Here is a 17210-nt window from a genome sequence, read left to right as displayed (position 1 = left end):
TGCAAACTGCAAAAGGGTCCAAGAGATGAATGATCAACCAGACCAGAATTAGGGAAGAAGACACAAGGGAGAACCCTGAATAGAAGGGACACTGATCAGAGACGGCCTGAGAATGAATTTAGGAATTTACATCTAAAATGTTGACTGGCAGTTGCTAAGGTTTACGGGAGAGTGCAGAACAGGGTAGAAACTCTTGACACATTCAGTAGTACACCATGTTGTACATGGAGGAATCCCCCTCTTTCTCTGTTCTGAAACTGGGGAACTGTGCAGATTAACATTTTGTCTAAAAGAGCATGGATTTCTGCTTCCAGGAAATTACAGTGCTAAAGGGCAAAGTTATTGGGCAAAAACCTCAAGTGACAAGGGCCTAGAAGAAGTTTGATTATATGCCCAGCACTGACCCATCTTCCTTGCCTACCTTCTGAGGAGGAGCAGGGACCAACCTCATACAAATTGCTTGAGGTGCCCTCACTTGGAATGAAGAGGAGGGGTTGAAGCCTGGGCCAGCTAAACTTCAGTAAGGGTGCTTTGTGGCAGGGTTCTAGAGGAAGAGTTCTGGTTATGGGGTACTTTTCCTGAGAGAATGAGATGGAGCTGCTGGATCAAAATAACTGCCTGCAAAAAAAAGGAGAAGAGGGCTGATGAAACTCCTTTCTGTGTGAACTGGAATAGGAGGAAGAAGGCAAATAGGAAACAGAGTAGAGGAGCCTTCCTCATGGGACTCCCTTCATCCAGCTTGAGAAAAGGTGATAGGATGGAAGGTCTCACAAGGTTATTTGGAGTGCTCTGGAACACAGATGGAGTCGGTAGTGATTCTAGGGGTGATCACCACAACCTCATAAGTCCTGTAAAACAAGAGACTATATACCTTTTTGTGTCCTCTGGAAATGTGACTACATCCAAAGATAATGTGGAATGTGACCTTTTCTTGATCCTGTGGCATGGAGGCTGACAGGAAAATCTAGATCCTGAAAGGAAACTGCTTTGAGAGTCCTTTTCCCATTTATCAGAAGCCACATGAAGGAGGGCAGAGGGTACCAGGAAAATATTTTAATTAATTAATTAAAGAGATGGGAAGATTTTATTGTGAAAAGGCATGGCCACACATGGAGAAGGAAGGCCAGGATAAGAGAAGAATGGAAGATGTCTCGTGATCAGCGCAATCAATATGAGGACTGAAGGGACTGACTGATCCAGGTGATCAATTCATTTTAAAGAGACTGGATATTGTGAGTCTGAAACTTCTAATACCAGGAAAGTAAAGGTGTGAGAAAGGATGCTCCATCTCCTCTGGGGTAAAAGACAAGTGCTTCCTGGTGGGAAGATTATGGGGCCAAATGAGGTTGGTGCCAGATTTTCAAATGCTCAGGATCCACATCTGGGACCAAATTTTAAGAGCTAAGCTCCCATTTAGGCATCAGAATAAGGACCAGATTTTAAAAAGGGTATAGCACCCAGCAGATCCCATTGTGACACTTATAACTAGCTCTTTGGAAAATCTGACCTCTTATTTTGGTGCCTAAATGAGAGCTGAGCTATTTTGAAGAGCAGGCCCTTACTGTATTTGACTTTAGGAGTGCTTGTAGGCAAAGTTATGCCATACTACTAATAGCTAATAGTTTAACATGTGTCCTAAAATGCCCAGGAGAGTTGCTGGATCCCTGGCTGGATCAATGCTTTCTAGAATTCTGTAAGGCTGAAAAGAAGAGGGCAGAGTGGGGTTTATGTACTACATATGATAGACAAATCTTTGCCTCTTGTTTCCTTCTCAGGCTTTGGCTACACTTGCATTTCAAAGCGCTGCCGCGGCAGCGCTTTGAAGCGCTAAGTGTAGTCAAAGCGTCAGCGCTGGGAGAAAACTCTCCCAGCGCTGTCCGTACTCCACTTCCCAGCGCTGGGGCTTTGACTACACTGGCGCTTTGTAGCGCCGCAATTTGCAGCGCTGCAGAGGGTGTGTTTTCACACCCTGCTGCAGCGCTGCAAATTTGTAAGTGTAGCCAAGCCCTCAGTGAAGCCTGTCTGTAAGCCTGTCTACCCGTTGCCAGGCAGGATTGGAGAAAAAGGACATATAACAAACATTTCTCAATAGCCACAAAAAAGAAATGTGGGAGGTTACAGATAACCGGATAAAAAGCAAATGTTCAGTGATCATCAAAGATGGAAATAAGAGTGATCCTGGTAATTACCAACCCTTATATCTAACATCTATTACCAATAAAATAATGGAGTAAATATCCAAAGAAAACAAATAATTAAACATCTAGAACCATGAGCAATACTCAGTTTTAAAGGGATATGAAGCAAATCCTAAATAACCAGAGTAGAAGAGAAATCCATCTGCATGCTCCAAGATAGAGGTTTATGGCCTAATTATAAGGTTGGAGAGCTGACTATTTCTTTTTAACAAATTTCACTGGCTTTCTGTAATCCAGTACAATTTTGTGGTGACAAGATTTTAGAAATGCCATTGGATTGGTAGCTCTTCCTCAACAAAGTTAATTCGCTTTTGGGTAGAACCAGAAAATGAATGCTTGAAGTGAAAGTAGTACATATAATGGGCCAGCATATCACAGGAGGGAGGATCTGTGGCCATTAAGGAGATGGTTATAGCTGCCTGGTCTTCTGCATGGATGTTTCTCTAACATGTGCCAGCTAGCAATGTTCTCTAAAGGACCATCTATCAAAAGGAAATTACTGGAGTTCATAGCACTGCAATGATATACAATCTCTCCTGCCCTTGACATGCCTCCGCTAGGTCCCTGACTCTCTCACTGTTCTGGAAGTTCCAGGTGAGAGGAATGGCTTTGGAATCCTTAGCTATGAGTCTATGACTTGGACCTAAATGACTCAGAGGTAGTAGAATGTGGAAGAGAATCTTCCCCAATATATCTGGCTTTTAGTAAAGCTTCTGGTATGCATTGGAGCAGTCGCGGGCAACCTGCAGCGCGCACATGGCCCGTCAGGGTAATCCACTGGCAGGCTACCAGACAGTTTGTTTACATTTGCACAGCTGGCCATAGCAACCAGTGGCTGCGGGTTCACCATTTCCAGCCACTGTGAGCTGCAGGAAGCGGTGCGGGATGCAGGGATGTGCTGGCTGCAGGTTACCCACTACTGCATTAGACACCCACAGATTTTGCCACTGGAAAATGTCCCTCTTTTATAGCAATGGTTGGAACACTAATGCAGACAGGGTGGCAGCCACAGCCTGCAGCTTGGTCTATACTTCAGTGGAGTTGAATTGATAAGGGATGGGAATAAATTTTAGAAAAAAAATGTGTAGACACAAGACATTCACAAGGCCCTGGAAAGAGTCACTTTCAGAGCCAGGATTAAAATTCAGGAAGTTTTGACTCTTCTTTCTCTAATTTAGACCTATTGGTCCCAAAGTAGTATTTCACATCAGCTATGACAGTGTATTTTGTTGAAGTCTAGTCTGATTTATTAACTGAACATGTTTTTATAAATTTCCTTTTTAAAAAGTTTTTAAAAGAAAGTGTTTTTGAAATGTAAGTTTACCTACATCCATCTTTTTCTCCACAAACACCCTGGTGAAAGGATAGAATAACATTCTTATATTGATATTCCAGCACCATTAGTTTATTAGTATGCCCTTTTTAGAGCAACGGAGTATTTAAATTTATTATTACTAGCATTTCCATTTATTATTGCAGCTAGCTTTAATAAAGACAGAAAATTACAAGAGATTGTATATTATTGATTGGTGGAGTTACAAAGCAAGACTATAAAGCATTGAGCTGAGGTATTACATTAATTATACTCTTGCCTAAGCATAGTTCAGTCCCTTGTCTGTTGAGGTTAAAGGGTATTCCACAAATGAACTGATAAACCCAGTTTACATAGTTCATACTTCATACTTCATCTTGCTATGTCTTATTACATGTGAATAAAATCCATTATCTGGTTTGTTTCAGTAATAATTATATTAGTTAGTCCTATGCATTTCTTCTGCTGTCTGCCTCTTATAATATATGCTGTCATAGCACACATAAATAAATAGGGTAAGCAAATTAAGTGGTTTAAATAAATTAATTTACTCTGAAACTCTGTATTCAAATCTTATACGTTCACTGGATTTCATTTTAATGAAATTCTTCAAAGATCAATACATTGTATGCCAAACAGTGAAATTATATATTAAATTAAATTATTAGATATGGTCTGTTTCAATTTATACCAAATCTGTACACTGTGAATACTTAAATCCTCCTAAATCTAAAGAAATATATCTTGTATGTTCTGAGAACATCTGCATTCTAATCCTCCACTTGACTACTTGGTTCATGGGCATATAAACACAATCAAACTCATAATAAGCCTAGAGCTATGATGCAGTTAAACTTTCCTCATCAATGTTTTTAACTTAAAAAATAGAGACTATTAAAGTGGAATCCACTTAAATGTCTTGATACATTGTTCTAAAAGGTCCTCACCCTCTCCATTAATAGGCCCATTGAGTCCCTATGCAATCACGACAGCCTGCATAGCAAACGTTCACAGTAAACTTTAACATGAGCAGTTTTATTGATTACCATAGATAGATGTGTTGTTCATTTCCTTTGGAATGCATTCACCAAACCAAATGTTCATCCAGCTACTATGTGTGCTGTATAGTGACAATCAGAGCTGTTGGAAATTCTGTCTGGGGTTTAAGGAAGAACAGCATGCTCTTTCTGCAAGAGGCTCGTATACATTAACAGCAGCAAGCTTTCATGTGTGCCACTAACGCAAACAGAAGTTGTATTAATGAATTATGTCAGAAATAAAATTGGTCGGAAAGCAATAGGGAAAACTTAAGTTTCTGTTTTTTGTCAAATTTCTGATCAGGATTATTCAGGAAATCCTGACTTTCAGTGAGAGAAAATGAAATGATCTGCTCAATTAATGTATCTCTGAGAAAAGTCAAATGTAGAGAGTACTTCAAAGAACTTTTAAATGGATGTTTAGGAATAAAATAGCATCCTCAATGAATGATAAACTTCTTTAAATGGAATTTTTTTCCTGTAATTTTTTTTAAACCTAAAATACATTATATACCTTTATTTAAACTCCTTTGGGGGTCTGTAAGTCAAGCAGAAAAGTTAGTCACACAGGGAGCTGTGGGGTTCCAAGCACTTTTTGGAAATCTAATCACTTGTTTAAGTGACTAATTGGGAACTGAGTTCCTCTGAAAATCTGCAGTGAAATCCTAGCTTCAGTGAAGTCAATGGGGCCAGGATTTCACCCTGGTTATTTAGGCCCTGATCCTGAAAAGATTAAAACGCTTGCTTAACTTTATACACTTTCAGTCTGATCCAACTCCCATTTAAGTCAATGGCAGCCTTTCTGTTCATTTCAGTGAAAGTGGGATCAGGGCCAGTGATAGTTTCTTTAAATTTAGTGAGAAAAAAAAAGAGGAGAGGTTATTTATCTGTACAGTAACTGGAGTTCTTCAAGTTGTTTTGTTTCTATGGGTGCTCCACCACCCAACCTCATTCTCCTCTGATGTGAAGTCTTACTTCGACTTTATGGTTGAAAAGGAACTGGAGTGGTGGTCTGCCCTCCTTCTATACCTTCACACTGGAGCATGAAGATGTGTTTGATGCAGGCACAGCTAACTAAAATCTCTGATCAAGTGTGTAAGGGCACGTGCACGTGCTAAGGTGGAGCACTAAAGCATCTCAAAGAACTCCAGTTACCGTACAGGTAAGTAACTTCTCCTTCTCCAGTAGCAACACTCACCTCCCTTTGTTCATTCTTTCTGCGCCAAAGCTGCATAAATATCAGATATTTCTGATTCTTATATTAACTTCCAGTACAGATTTTTTTTACCAACATACACCCAGCCTATTTCAGAAAGGATTCATTCAAAAAATATTGAGTACCTATGAACACAATACATTTTCTCTGCAACTAGTTAGTATGTCAAAAGCTTTCTGCTGTAGCTGTTTTATTTATTTAGTGCCAGATTGTGAGTATTTTACTCATCCAATAGTCCCACTGAAATGAATGTGACCATTTGAGGAGTAAGGTTCTCAACACATGAGTAAGGATGTCACAGTGTTGCCCTTATTTATTTATAAAATTATAATAGCATCCACTTTCTCACGATACTGGTTACTGCAATCACTTAAAACAGCCAAAATACATTTTTTTTCAAACATAACTCCATGACATAAAAAACAAGCTGCTGTTAAATATAGTTGAGAGAGTCAGTGAAAAAGCCTGACTCAATGGTTAAGTCTTTTGCTGCATTATAGAAGTCAGGCTCTGGTGTTCTAGAGGTATGAACCTTTCTCTGAGAATCCCATACCACAAGTCCTGGAGAGCTCAACCTCAGGAATAAACAAAAGAAACTGAGCAGAGTGGGATTAGATATTGCTCAAATAACAGGGAACTCCTGTAGAGAAAATGATGTTTAATAAACAGGAGAGCTGTTGTCTTTAATTGGTTATCCTGTTTTTTGGGGGGTGTAGGAACGTGTTCCAGACAGCCCATCTCCTGCTCCTTCCCTTGAAGAAGGTCGAAGACCTGGCAGTCATCCATCATCTCATCGAAGCAGCAGTGTGTCCAGCTCACCGGCACGGACTGAGAGCTCGTCAGACAGAATCCGTAGGTCACATTCTTCTCCTTGTCACCATTTTAAATTTGATTAAGTTAAGCTATTTTTTTCTAATCTAAATACCTTAATTCTAATTAGATCTAGATGTAGTATGTTCTGAAGTTCAGCTGCAATAGCTATTGCCCAACATTAAGTTCCCCAGTTTACAGTATCATAATGTATGTTGCTTCATTAATAGGTACTGATGAAAACTGCCATTATGTCATATTAAGCATAAAGATATAAACTATGAAACAGAATTGAAGCGAGAAAGCAATTTGCTAGACTAGTTTCAGAACTGAACATATACAAACTGTGACACATTTATGTATTTTACAGTTTTATTTAATCCTGTTACCCTAGTTGGACTTCTATATTAAAGCTGACTTCAGAAGTGACATTTTATGGGATAGTTCAATTTAAAAAAAAACAATTCTTGGTGAAATACATTTTAAAAAAAATCTGCACAAACATTAGGGTGGGGAATGTGATACAAGTAATATTTTCACTTCAGAACTCACAAGGGATAGAATCAAATTAAACTGTGAAATTTGGTGAAATTGTTGTGAAGGTTCCATGACTAGGATTTGTGGATCCCTGGAATCTGAGGTACTCTAGTTCAGCAGCCTGGAAATTGAAGGTTTAGACCATATTATTTTATGCATATTAAATTCAATTTATTTTACCCCACCTTTTCATTTTTTGCTAGGTTGCAGACTTTTGTATCACTGCATTGCTGAAGTTGTCAGTTGGTGAAACCGAAGGTTTTGGTCCCTTAATAAGAGACAGTTGAGATTTTTAGCTCCTGTGTAAACATAGGGAGCCATTTTGGGATTCTAATTAGATAAACACATTAGATGGATGTTTCAGGCTTTCTGCAGACTCAAGAAGGTAACACTATATTGGTTTAGACTTGAATCATATTTTCAAGATTATTTTCATAACCATGAGTAACAAAAACAGTTTTTAAAAATGAAATTGTAGATTGTAGGGCAAAATATTAACATAAGAACATAAGAAAGGCCGTACCGGGTCAGACCAAAGGTCCATCTAGCCCAGTATCTGTCTACCGACAGTGGCCAATGCCAGGTGCCCCAGAGGGAGTGAATCTAACAGGCAATGATCAAGTGATCTCTCTCCTGCCATCCATCTCCATCCTCTGACGAACAGAGGCTAGGGACACCATTCTTACCCATTCTCGCTAATAGCCATTTATGGACTTAGCCACCATGAATTTATCCAGTCCCCTTTTAAACATTGTTATAGTCCTAGCCTTCACAACCTCCTCAGGTAAGGAGTTCCACAAGTTGACTTTGCGCTGCGTGAAGAACTTCCTTTTATTTGTTTTAAACCTGCTGCCTATTAATTTCATTTGGTGAAATGAAATTCTTGTTTTATGGGAATAAGTAAATAACTTTTCCTTATCCACTTTCTCAACATCACTCTTGATTTAATATACCTCTATCATGTCCCCCCTTAGTCTTCTCTCTTCCAAGCTGAAGAGTCCTAGCCTCTTTAATCTTTCCTCATATGGGACCCTCTCTAAACCCCTAATCATTTTAGTTGCCCTTTTCTGAACCTTTTCTAGTGCTAGAATATCTTTTTTGAGGTGAGGAGACCACATCTGTACACAGTATTCGAGATGTGGGTGTACCATGGATTTATATAAGAGCAATAATATATTCTCAGTCTTATTCTCTATCCCCTTTTTAATGATTCCTAACATCCTGTTTGCTTTTTTGACCGCCTCTGCACACTGCGTGGACATCTTCAGAGAACTATCCACGATGACGCCAAGATCTTTTTCCTTACTCTTTGCAGCTAAATTAGCCCCCATCATGTTGTATGTATAGTTGGGGTTATTTTTTCCAATGTGCATTACTTTACATTTATCCACATTAAATTTCATTTGCCATTTTGTTGCCCAATCACTTAGTTTTGTGAGATCTTTTTGAAGTTCTTCACAATCTGCTTTGGTCTTAACTATCTTGAGAAGTTTAGTATCATCTGCAAACTTGGCCACCTCACTGTTTACCCCTTTCTCCAGATCATTTATGAATAAATTGAATAGGATTGGTCCGAGGACTGACCCTTGGGGAACACCACTAGTTACCCCTCTCCATTCTGAGAATTTACCATTAATTCCTACCCTTTGTTCCCTGTCCTTTAACCAGTTCTCAATCCATGAAAGGACCTTCCCTTTTATCCCATGACAGCTTAATTTACGTAAGAGCCTTTGGTGAGGGACCTTGTCAAAGGCTTTCTGGAAATCCAAGTACACTATGTCCACCGGATCCCCCTTGTCCACATGTTTGTTGACCCCTTCAAAGAATTCTAATAGATTAGTAAGACACGATTTCCCTTTACAGAAACCATGTTGACTATTGCTCAAGAGTTTATGTTTTTCTATGTGTCTGACAATTTTATTCTTTACTATTGTTTCAACTAATTTGCCCGGTACGGATGTTAGACTTACCGGTCTGTAATTGCCGGGATCACCCCTAGAGCCCTTTTTAAATATTGGCGTTACATTAGCTAACTTCCAGTCATTGGGTACAGAAGCCGATTTAAAGGACAGGTTACAAACCTTAGTTAATAGTTCTGCAACTTCACATTTGAGTTCTTTCAGAACTCTTGGGTGAATGCCATCTGGTCCTGGTGACTTGTTAATGTTGAGTTTATTAATTAATTCCAAAACCTCCTCTAGTGACACTTCAATCTGTGACAGTTCCTCAGATTTGTCACCTACAAAAGCCAGCTCAGGTTTGGGAATCTCCCTAACATCCTCAGCCGTGAAGACTGAAGCAAAGAATCCATTTAGTTTCTCCGCAATGACTTTATCGTCTTTAAGCGCTCCTTTTGTATTTTGATAATCAAGGGGCCCCACTGGTTGTTTAGCAGGCTTCCTGCTTCTGATGTACTTAAAAAACATTTTGTTATTACCTTTGGATTTTTTGGCTAGCTGTTCTTCAAACTCCTCTTTGGCTTTTCTTATTACACTCTTGCACTTAAGTTGGCAGTGTTTGTGCTCCTTTCTATTTGCCTCACTAGGATTTGACTTCCACTTTTTAAAGGAAGTCTTTTTTCTCTCACTGCTTCTTTTACATGGTTGTTAAGCCACGGTGGCTCTTTTTTAGTTCTTTTACTGTTTTTCTTAATTTGGGGTATACATTGAAGTTGGGCCTCTATTATGGTGTCTTTAAAAAGGGCCCATGCAACTTGCAGGGATTTCACTTTAGTCACTGTACCTTTTAACTTTTGTCTAACTAACCCTCTCATTTTTGTATAGTTCCCCCTTTTGAAATTAAATGCCACAGTGTTGGGCAGTTGTGTTCTTCCCACCACAGGGATGTTGAATGCTATTGTATTATGGTCACTATTTCCAAGTGGTCCTGCTATAGTTACCTCTTGGACCAGCTCCTGCACTCCACTCAGGATTAAATCTAGAGTTCCCTCTCCCCTTGTGGGTTCCCGTACCAGCTGCTCCATGAAGCAGTCATTTAAAGTATCGAGAAATTTTATCTCTGCATTTCGTCCTGAAGTGAAATGTTCCCAGTCAATATGGGGATAATTGAAATCCCCCACTATTATTGTGTTCTTAATTTTGATAGCTTCTCTAATTTCCCTTAGCGTTTCATCATCACTATTACTGTCCTGGTCAGGTGGTCGATAATAGATCCCTAATGTTATATTTTTACTAGAGCATGAAATTTCTATCCATAGAGACTCTATGGAACATGTGAATTTGCTTACGATTTTTACTTCATTTGAATCTACACTTTCTTTCACATATAGTGCCACTCCTCCCCCTGCACAACCTGTTCTGTCCTTCCGATATATTTTGTACCCCGGAATGATTGTGTCCCATTGGTTGCTCTCAGTCCACCAGGTTTCTGTGATGCCTATTATATCTATATCCTCCTTTATCACAAGGCACTCTAGTTCACCCATCTTATTATTTAGACTTCTGGCATTTGTGTACAAGCACTTTAAAAACGTGTCCCTGTTTATTAGCCTGCCTTTTTCTGATGTGCCAGATTCTTTTATTACAATAATGCCTGGATTCTGTGGTAAATTCCATAGTCACAGAATAGCAGCAGAGGTCAGAAGCTCTCCATATTGTCCCTGGGGTAATAGAGTTCCTCAGTCACTGCAGACAATTTTTTTAATTTTAAAATAAAACACCTAGTCCTGTTCCACTTGCCACCCCGCATCCCATTTCTAATAACTGCTTCTCCATGTGTGGTACCTGCAGGAGCAAGATGGCTGCTTGAGAAATAGGGATCAAATCCGAGAAAGGAGTGGAGAGCTAATCTACAGGAGTTCCCTGAACCTCATTCTTAGGTTATTTGTTTTTGCCATTGCTTTCTGGGCTAGTTTTTTTCTCAGAATGTGTCAGCCTCTTGCCCAACTGGCTTATATGGGATTCTCTGGCTTTTGTGCCTCAGAAGGCTGGGTTTAAGGGGCCGGCTGAATGGAGACAATAGAAATTAGATATGGAAAGGACCTATCAGACTAGCTAGCCAGTCTGCCTACCATTTCAAGATTATTCTCTATGGTGTATTTGCTTTCTTACATGAGAGGCATCAGTGCTTTTAGCCTATGGAATTTAGGATACTAATATACAGTTTTTGTCAAATTAAATTTAAAAATCTTATTCATCTCTCATGAAGCTTCTCCAATAGTACTTCGTCCTGAGTTTCAGCTCTTGTGTAGTGTTTTAAAATATGCTGTGCAACCCAAGATGCCAAAGTTAGCAGCTTTAAATGAAGCATTGAATCCAAAGAATTAGTGGGGAAAAGGGGCTCCCTCTGAGTGGATTTAATATTACTAATTAAATGACATTAAGGTTATTAGTTTTCTTGTACAATTGAGACAGTATCTAAAAAAATACAGACATGAGTAATATTGTTAAAATTATTGTAAGTTAGTCTATGTGTGTTAATATTATTGTTGGTTTTATGTCTCTGTGTCTATGACTAGCAGCTGTACATCAGAATGGGCTATCCATGAACCAGATGCTGATGGGTTTATCACCTAACGTCCTACCTGGCCCTAAAGAAGGTGATCTGGCTGGTCATGAGGTTGGACATGAGACAAAAAGAATACATATTGAGAAAGGTAACATGGATTTTATGCTCTTATGGATTTTATGTCCTTATGATATATATATTATATATATCATATATATATATATATGATAACCTGTTCTCAGTACCTTCATGGTATTTATGATTCATTATTATTTTATGATTAAATATTAATTTATTATTTTATCATCATTATTGTTTATTTTATTAATGTTGTGGCATAAGTGAGACCCTAAATGGTTTTTCTGTCTCTTCTCCTACTTTATAGTCTAGTAAGGAGTATGATATTGTTGATAATAGCTATAAAGAGAAAAACTAAATACATATTACATAGAAGGATAGATATAACAAATGTAGGCCTGAACTATTTCCTCATGATCTAGGTAAATGACTGCACTAGTATATGCAATATTGTTGTAGCCGTTTTGGTCCCAGGCTATCAGAGAGACAAGATGGGTAAGGTAATATCTTTTATTGGACCAAATTCTGTTGGTGAGACAAGCTTTTGAGCTCACACAAAACTCTTATACTTCTTCTCCTGTTAAGGTGCTTGTATTTAGCAGTGACCCTCTGAGTTAGTTTCCCAGACCTGAAGAAGAGCTCTGCACTTTTTATAGTATTTTCATGAGAGATAACAATGATTTTAGATAATTGTTACATTTATAATCCTCCAACAAAAAATATCAGTTGCTAAAAATAGTTTTCCATGTGATTGACTCTGATGAGCTGGTTTTCAGAGGTGCTGAGCACCATGGATATTGGGCCATGCATGGGGAAAAAGGCAAGAATAATACTCAGCTGCAACAATACCCAACAGCATAAAATGAGACTGCTGCATATTAAGTAATTTATTTTCAATTTAATTGACTATCTGACTTCAAATGTATGAGTTAGATTAACGGCCCATTAGTGTTTCTATTAATTGTAATACCATTTCATCATGTTCTGTGTACAAACTTGTTATGTTCAATGTATACTAGAAATATTAACCGAATTCTTCAGTATTTAAAAGAATTATATTTCATACAGAATTTTTACTGAAACTACACTTAAATATTGAGCAAGCTTTATAGAGCTGGAAAATGGTATCAATGGAAGAGGAGTTAGAAATAGGAGCTGTTTCCCTTAGTAAAAACATTCTCTGGGAAAGGTGAGTCAGAAGAAATTAGCTCTTTGGGATAGGTGCAAAATGTAAGAGCCATCACTTTAATACAGCTGGATTGAATAGCTCCAATGGTAATAGCTATAAGAACTTACCTTTTCTGTCCTGTGTCTGAACACTGAGATATGAAAAGAGAATTAAAATCTGGACACTTCTATTCTGGACAGGTGGTATCTTCAATAAGATTACCCTAAAAATAATGGACCCAACATTTCTTTTATATAAGCCATTAATTTTAGTTCATTACACTCACAACCCATGTTAGCTACTTATATGCCCCACTTAGCTCCTGCAAATGGTATCCCTGCTGAGGAGTATGATGTGATCAAATAGGCTTGTTTTGAATTTCAGTAAATGTTTCAATTTTAGCCCACTGATGTCGCACATTTTTCCTGTGTAATCTAGAAAACAGCAGTACATATTGGGTATTGTTACCATTTGTCTTATAAAAAAATTAAAACAACAGGAACATGACTTTAGTTTCTAATGGTTTCCCAAACGTGTTTCCCCAGGCGGCCACCAGTTCAGGTTGCCTATAAAATTTGTTCTTATTGAAACTGCTGAAGATTCTCTTTCTTTAACAATCATTGTTTAGGTCAAAGCTTCTATTTTTCCTTTTCTTTCTTTCTCTCTCTCTCTCTCGCTCTCGCTCTCTCTCTTTCTGTTCCAGCCTACTGAATTAATGGTAAATATTCATGGGCTATCTAGATTGATAGGGCATACTAAATTAAAAATTGTTTTCTGTCATGACCACATTTATCATATCTCTCATACCAGCCCTCTAACTTTTATACTAAACTTATCTGTATTAAAACAAGTGATTCCATTCACAGATATTTGTGGAGATGGTAATTATCTCTTAGTGTCGCTATGGCCCTGACATTCAGATCTGCAGCTTGCTGCTACCACCTCTAATCTGTCAAAAGGCAATTATATATATATATATATATATATATATATATATAGCATTCAAATACTCAGGCATTGTCTGAATCTGCCTTGTCCTTGTCACCTGACTTTAAAAAAAAATTGTAAGTTTTGAATATGAGTCATTAAGCATTTATGCATTACTCTGTTTTCTTCTGAGACATATTTGTGTCAATCCATCAGTTGGAACTAGAATGACTTTTAATTATAGCTGTGAGAACTTGGGAAATCCCACCTGGTGAAGAAGCCTCTGTCTCTTTTCTTCCTTCTCCCTCCCCCAATTTTTTTAAACCGAAAAGATCTCCAAGGTCCTGAGCTTAGGGAGAAATTAATTAAAATCAATGGGAAATTTAAATATGAGAAAAAGTTATGGTAATGAAATCTAATAAAGACACTATATTTTAAGAAGGTCCAAGAGAAGCCAGAAGGGGCCAATCATGATTGATTCAAATGATGGGCTTGGTCAAGGAAAGAGAATATCATGTGTCTTGGGCAATATAAGGAGCTAATCTACCCGCTCTGCACAGTACAGTATAGCATAATAACTATAGATTCAATGTATATGTAACTGCATTTTGCTTGATGTTAATAGACATCAGAACAAACAAAGGAAGTATTTTTTTCACACAATGCATGATCAACCTGTGGAACTCGTTACCAGGGGATGTTGTGAAAGCAAAATGTATATCTGGATTAAAGAAAGAATTATATATGTTAATGGAGAATAGGTTCATCAATGACTATTAGACACTATAGTCAGGGATGCAGTCCCATGCTCTGGGTGTCCCTAAACCTCTGACTACCAGACGCTGGGACTGGATGACAGGAAATGAATAACTTGATGATTGTCCTGTTCAGTTCATTCCTTTTGAAGTGTCTGGCATTGGTCACTGTCAGAATACAGGATATTGGGCTAGATGGACCATTGGTCTTGACCCAGTGTGGCCATTCTTATGCTTTAATTTCCCTTTCAAAATATTGTTATCCATCTGTTTAATTGATCCATTTGTTTAATTGATTCTATTGCTGTCTACTTCTAAAGTCGATTCTGTCTTAGGGCCTGGTTTTGCAAAGGGCTGAGTGACCTCAACTCCCATTGAGTCAATCTACCATTAACACAATGGGAGTAGGATTGGACTCCATTGGCTTAATCCATAGCCTATGAATATCAATGGAAAGATTACCATTGGTTTCAGTGGACCATGGATCAGGCCCGAGATCAATACTTGTTGCAGCAAAATAGGAGAAGAACTTGTTCTCCAAAAAACTATTATGTGCACCTTTAAGAAAATCTGTAAGTCTACACTTTCAGTATCCATGCTTGCTCATCAGAGAGTAACAAATTTTCCAACTATACTGAAAGTGTACTTCAAAATTGCAAATTATCCTGGGCAGGAGGTTAGTTGAAGTGTTTGACAGCTGTTATCATTAAGACAAGTTGTCATCATTTCAGCAGCCTGTAAGTTAGGAATTCTTTCGTGATGCATATTTTTTTTTTAAATTTAAATAGGATTACACAAAAAAATCAGCATTATGAGTGGTAGAGAGTGTGTGTTGTCAAGACCAATTGATTTCTTTTTAACTCAGTGCTAAAGCTAAGACTAGGAGCTGCTGCAAGTAATAAAAAAAAGTGGTCATGGGGCACAAGAGTTGGTTCTCGATAAGCCAACATATTTTGCTGAGATACTGTGGTTACTAGGACATCAGATTAGAACTTTCTTCTGTCTGCACATACTTATAATTTTTAGATTGAAACAATCTTAGGTGAAGCCTGAATGTCATTCTTATGTTTAAATTGAATAAGTTATTTGAGGTATTATAGAAAGGACACTCTCCTTTTGAAAACTGTGTATGCTGTTTTCAGTTTCTGTAATGAAATATTTACTGCCTTAGCAACAAAAGCTAAACTAGCCTTTTCCAAAATTTATTTTAACTCTGGTATTAATGGAAATTTTTCACGTGATTTTCAGCAAACCTATGAGTGCGACCTGCCTTATAAATAAAAACACATTTTTTATATATCTAATATATTTTATATTTATTTATATTATAAATGCTGGAGGTGAAGCGGGTTTGTGGGTGGAGGCTGATAGCTCCTGACCCCCCATGTAGTAACCTTGAAATCCCCAAAGGGTCACGACCCCAGTTTGAGAACCCCTGATCTACACTAATCTCCTTTAAAATGCCCTAGTACCTGCATTTGAGATATAACTCTCTGATAACCCCAATAACTTTCTCTTATTTGATACACATATATTTTATGCCCCTTGGGACATGACCAGTCCCAGATAGCCAGTCAGCCAACACTGCAGAGTGAAAAACAGAACCTAATTCAAATATTCTGATTACTTGACTAGATATACATCTAGCATATTCACCGTTACACCCAACCCCCAAAAGAGCAAATAAATGTTTGTTATAAAAGTTAAGGACAAAGAAAGAGTTTTGGCATCACTGTGCATTCTTATTTATTGGAACCCTCTCTCACCCAAGTCAGAAACCACATTCTCAAAAACATACATTAGGCTCTTGGCTTATATACAATTTTAGTTAGTTCTCTAATAAAACCCTTTTTATGGAAGGAGTCTTGAGCAGTTGGGTTGAATTTGCATTCACAAACCTTCTACTTGTTTAATTTTTGTATGAGCATAATTTATCTCTCCATTTTCATCTATGTATATACACATAGTTTGTTTGTGTGTGTATGTCCTAATGCATACTCCATATTTACATGAAGTGGAAGCAACCAAGACATGAACATAACTTTAAGTACCTACATATTGTATTTGTAACCTTGTTCTCTCCTCCCTTATTCTCATTCTATTTTCTCTTGCTGCCACATCTTTATATTTTATATTGTAAATTCTGAGGGCCAGGGACTCTCTGCATATGCATTTGTACAGAACCTAGCACAATGTGACCTTGACCCTGATTGGGGCCTTTGGGCAGTACTGCAGTACTAACAAGATGATACTGAGGTATAGTATTGCCCCTTTCTAGTCCACTAAACAGGGGTCAGAGTCAGGAAAACCAGTATCACCAAAACAGCTCTTAGGCACTCTGCTTGTTGATATGCATTTCACTCAGTCCAGGAATGCATTTAGAATGATAAGAGCTGTTACAGCTCATGGACTACACATGTGAAAAAGGAAATTAAAAGTTTTTCTTAATGGGTTGGTATTCACTAAAAAGCAAAACGGAGACAAACTCCATTCTTACGACGTGGCGAATACTGTAGCTTCCTCAGTTAGTATTGCATTATATGTGTGTACATTCAGGGAAGACGGTAAGATCAACACAAACTTCTTGAAGCTATATTTATAACAAAATATTTAAAAATATCATTCTTTGTATCTTATATAAAGTAATAGAGTTTAAGGTCATCTAGTCTCACCTCCTGTATTCCACAGGCCACCAATATGACCCA

The 17210-nt window shown here is 37.9% G+C and overlaps 1 protein-coding gene across 5 annotated transcripts in view; it reads left to right on the top strand.

Moving 5' to 3' along the window:
• DACH1 (dachshund family transcription factor 1) overlaps positions 1 to 17210 on the top strand; it is a 470395-nt gene that overhangs the window by 323541 nt on the left and 129644 nt on the right. For 4 of the 5 annotated variants that reach the window (XR_005592968.1, XM_039520998.1, XM_039520997.1 and 1 more), the window contains exons 6-7: positions 6480 to 6615; positions 11588 to 11725. Coding sequence is in view for 4 of the 5 variants with exons in the window: in XM_039520998.1 (XP_039376932.1) it covers positions 6480 to 6615; positions 11588 to 11725 (274 nt within the window). In the remaining variant the exon portion in view is untranslated. The remainder of the gene's footprint in view (positions 1 to 6479; positions 6616 to 11587; positions 11726 to 17210) is intronic. The other variant, XM_039521001.1, reaches the window with a different exon arrangement.

The sequence above is a fragment of the Mauremys reevesii genome, linkage group 1 (genome assembly GCF_016161935.1).
Source record: "Mauremys reevesii isolate NIE-2019 linkage group 1, ASM1616193v1, whole genome shotgun sequence".
Taxonomy (NCBI): domain Eukaryota; kingdom Metazoa; phylum Chordata; order Testudines; family Geoemydidae; genus Mauremys; species Mauremys reevesii.
This window is presented reverse-complemented; position numbering and strand designations above follow the sequence as displayed.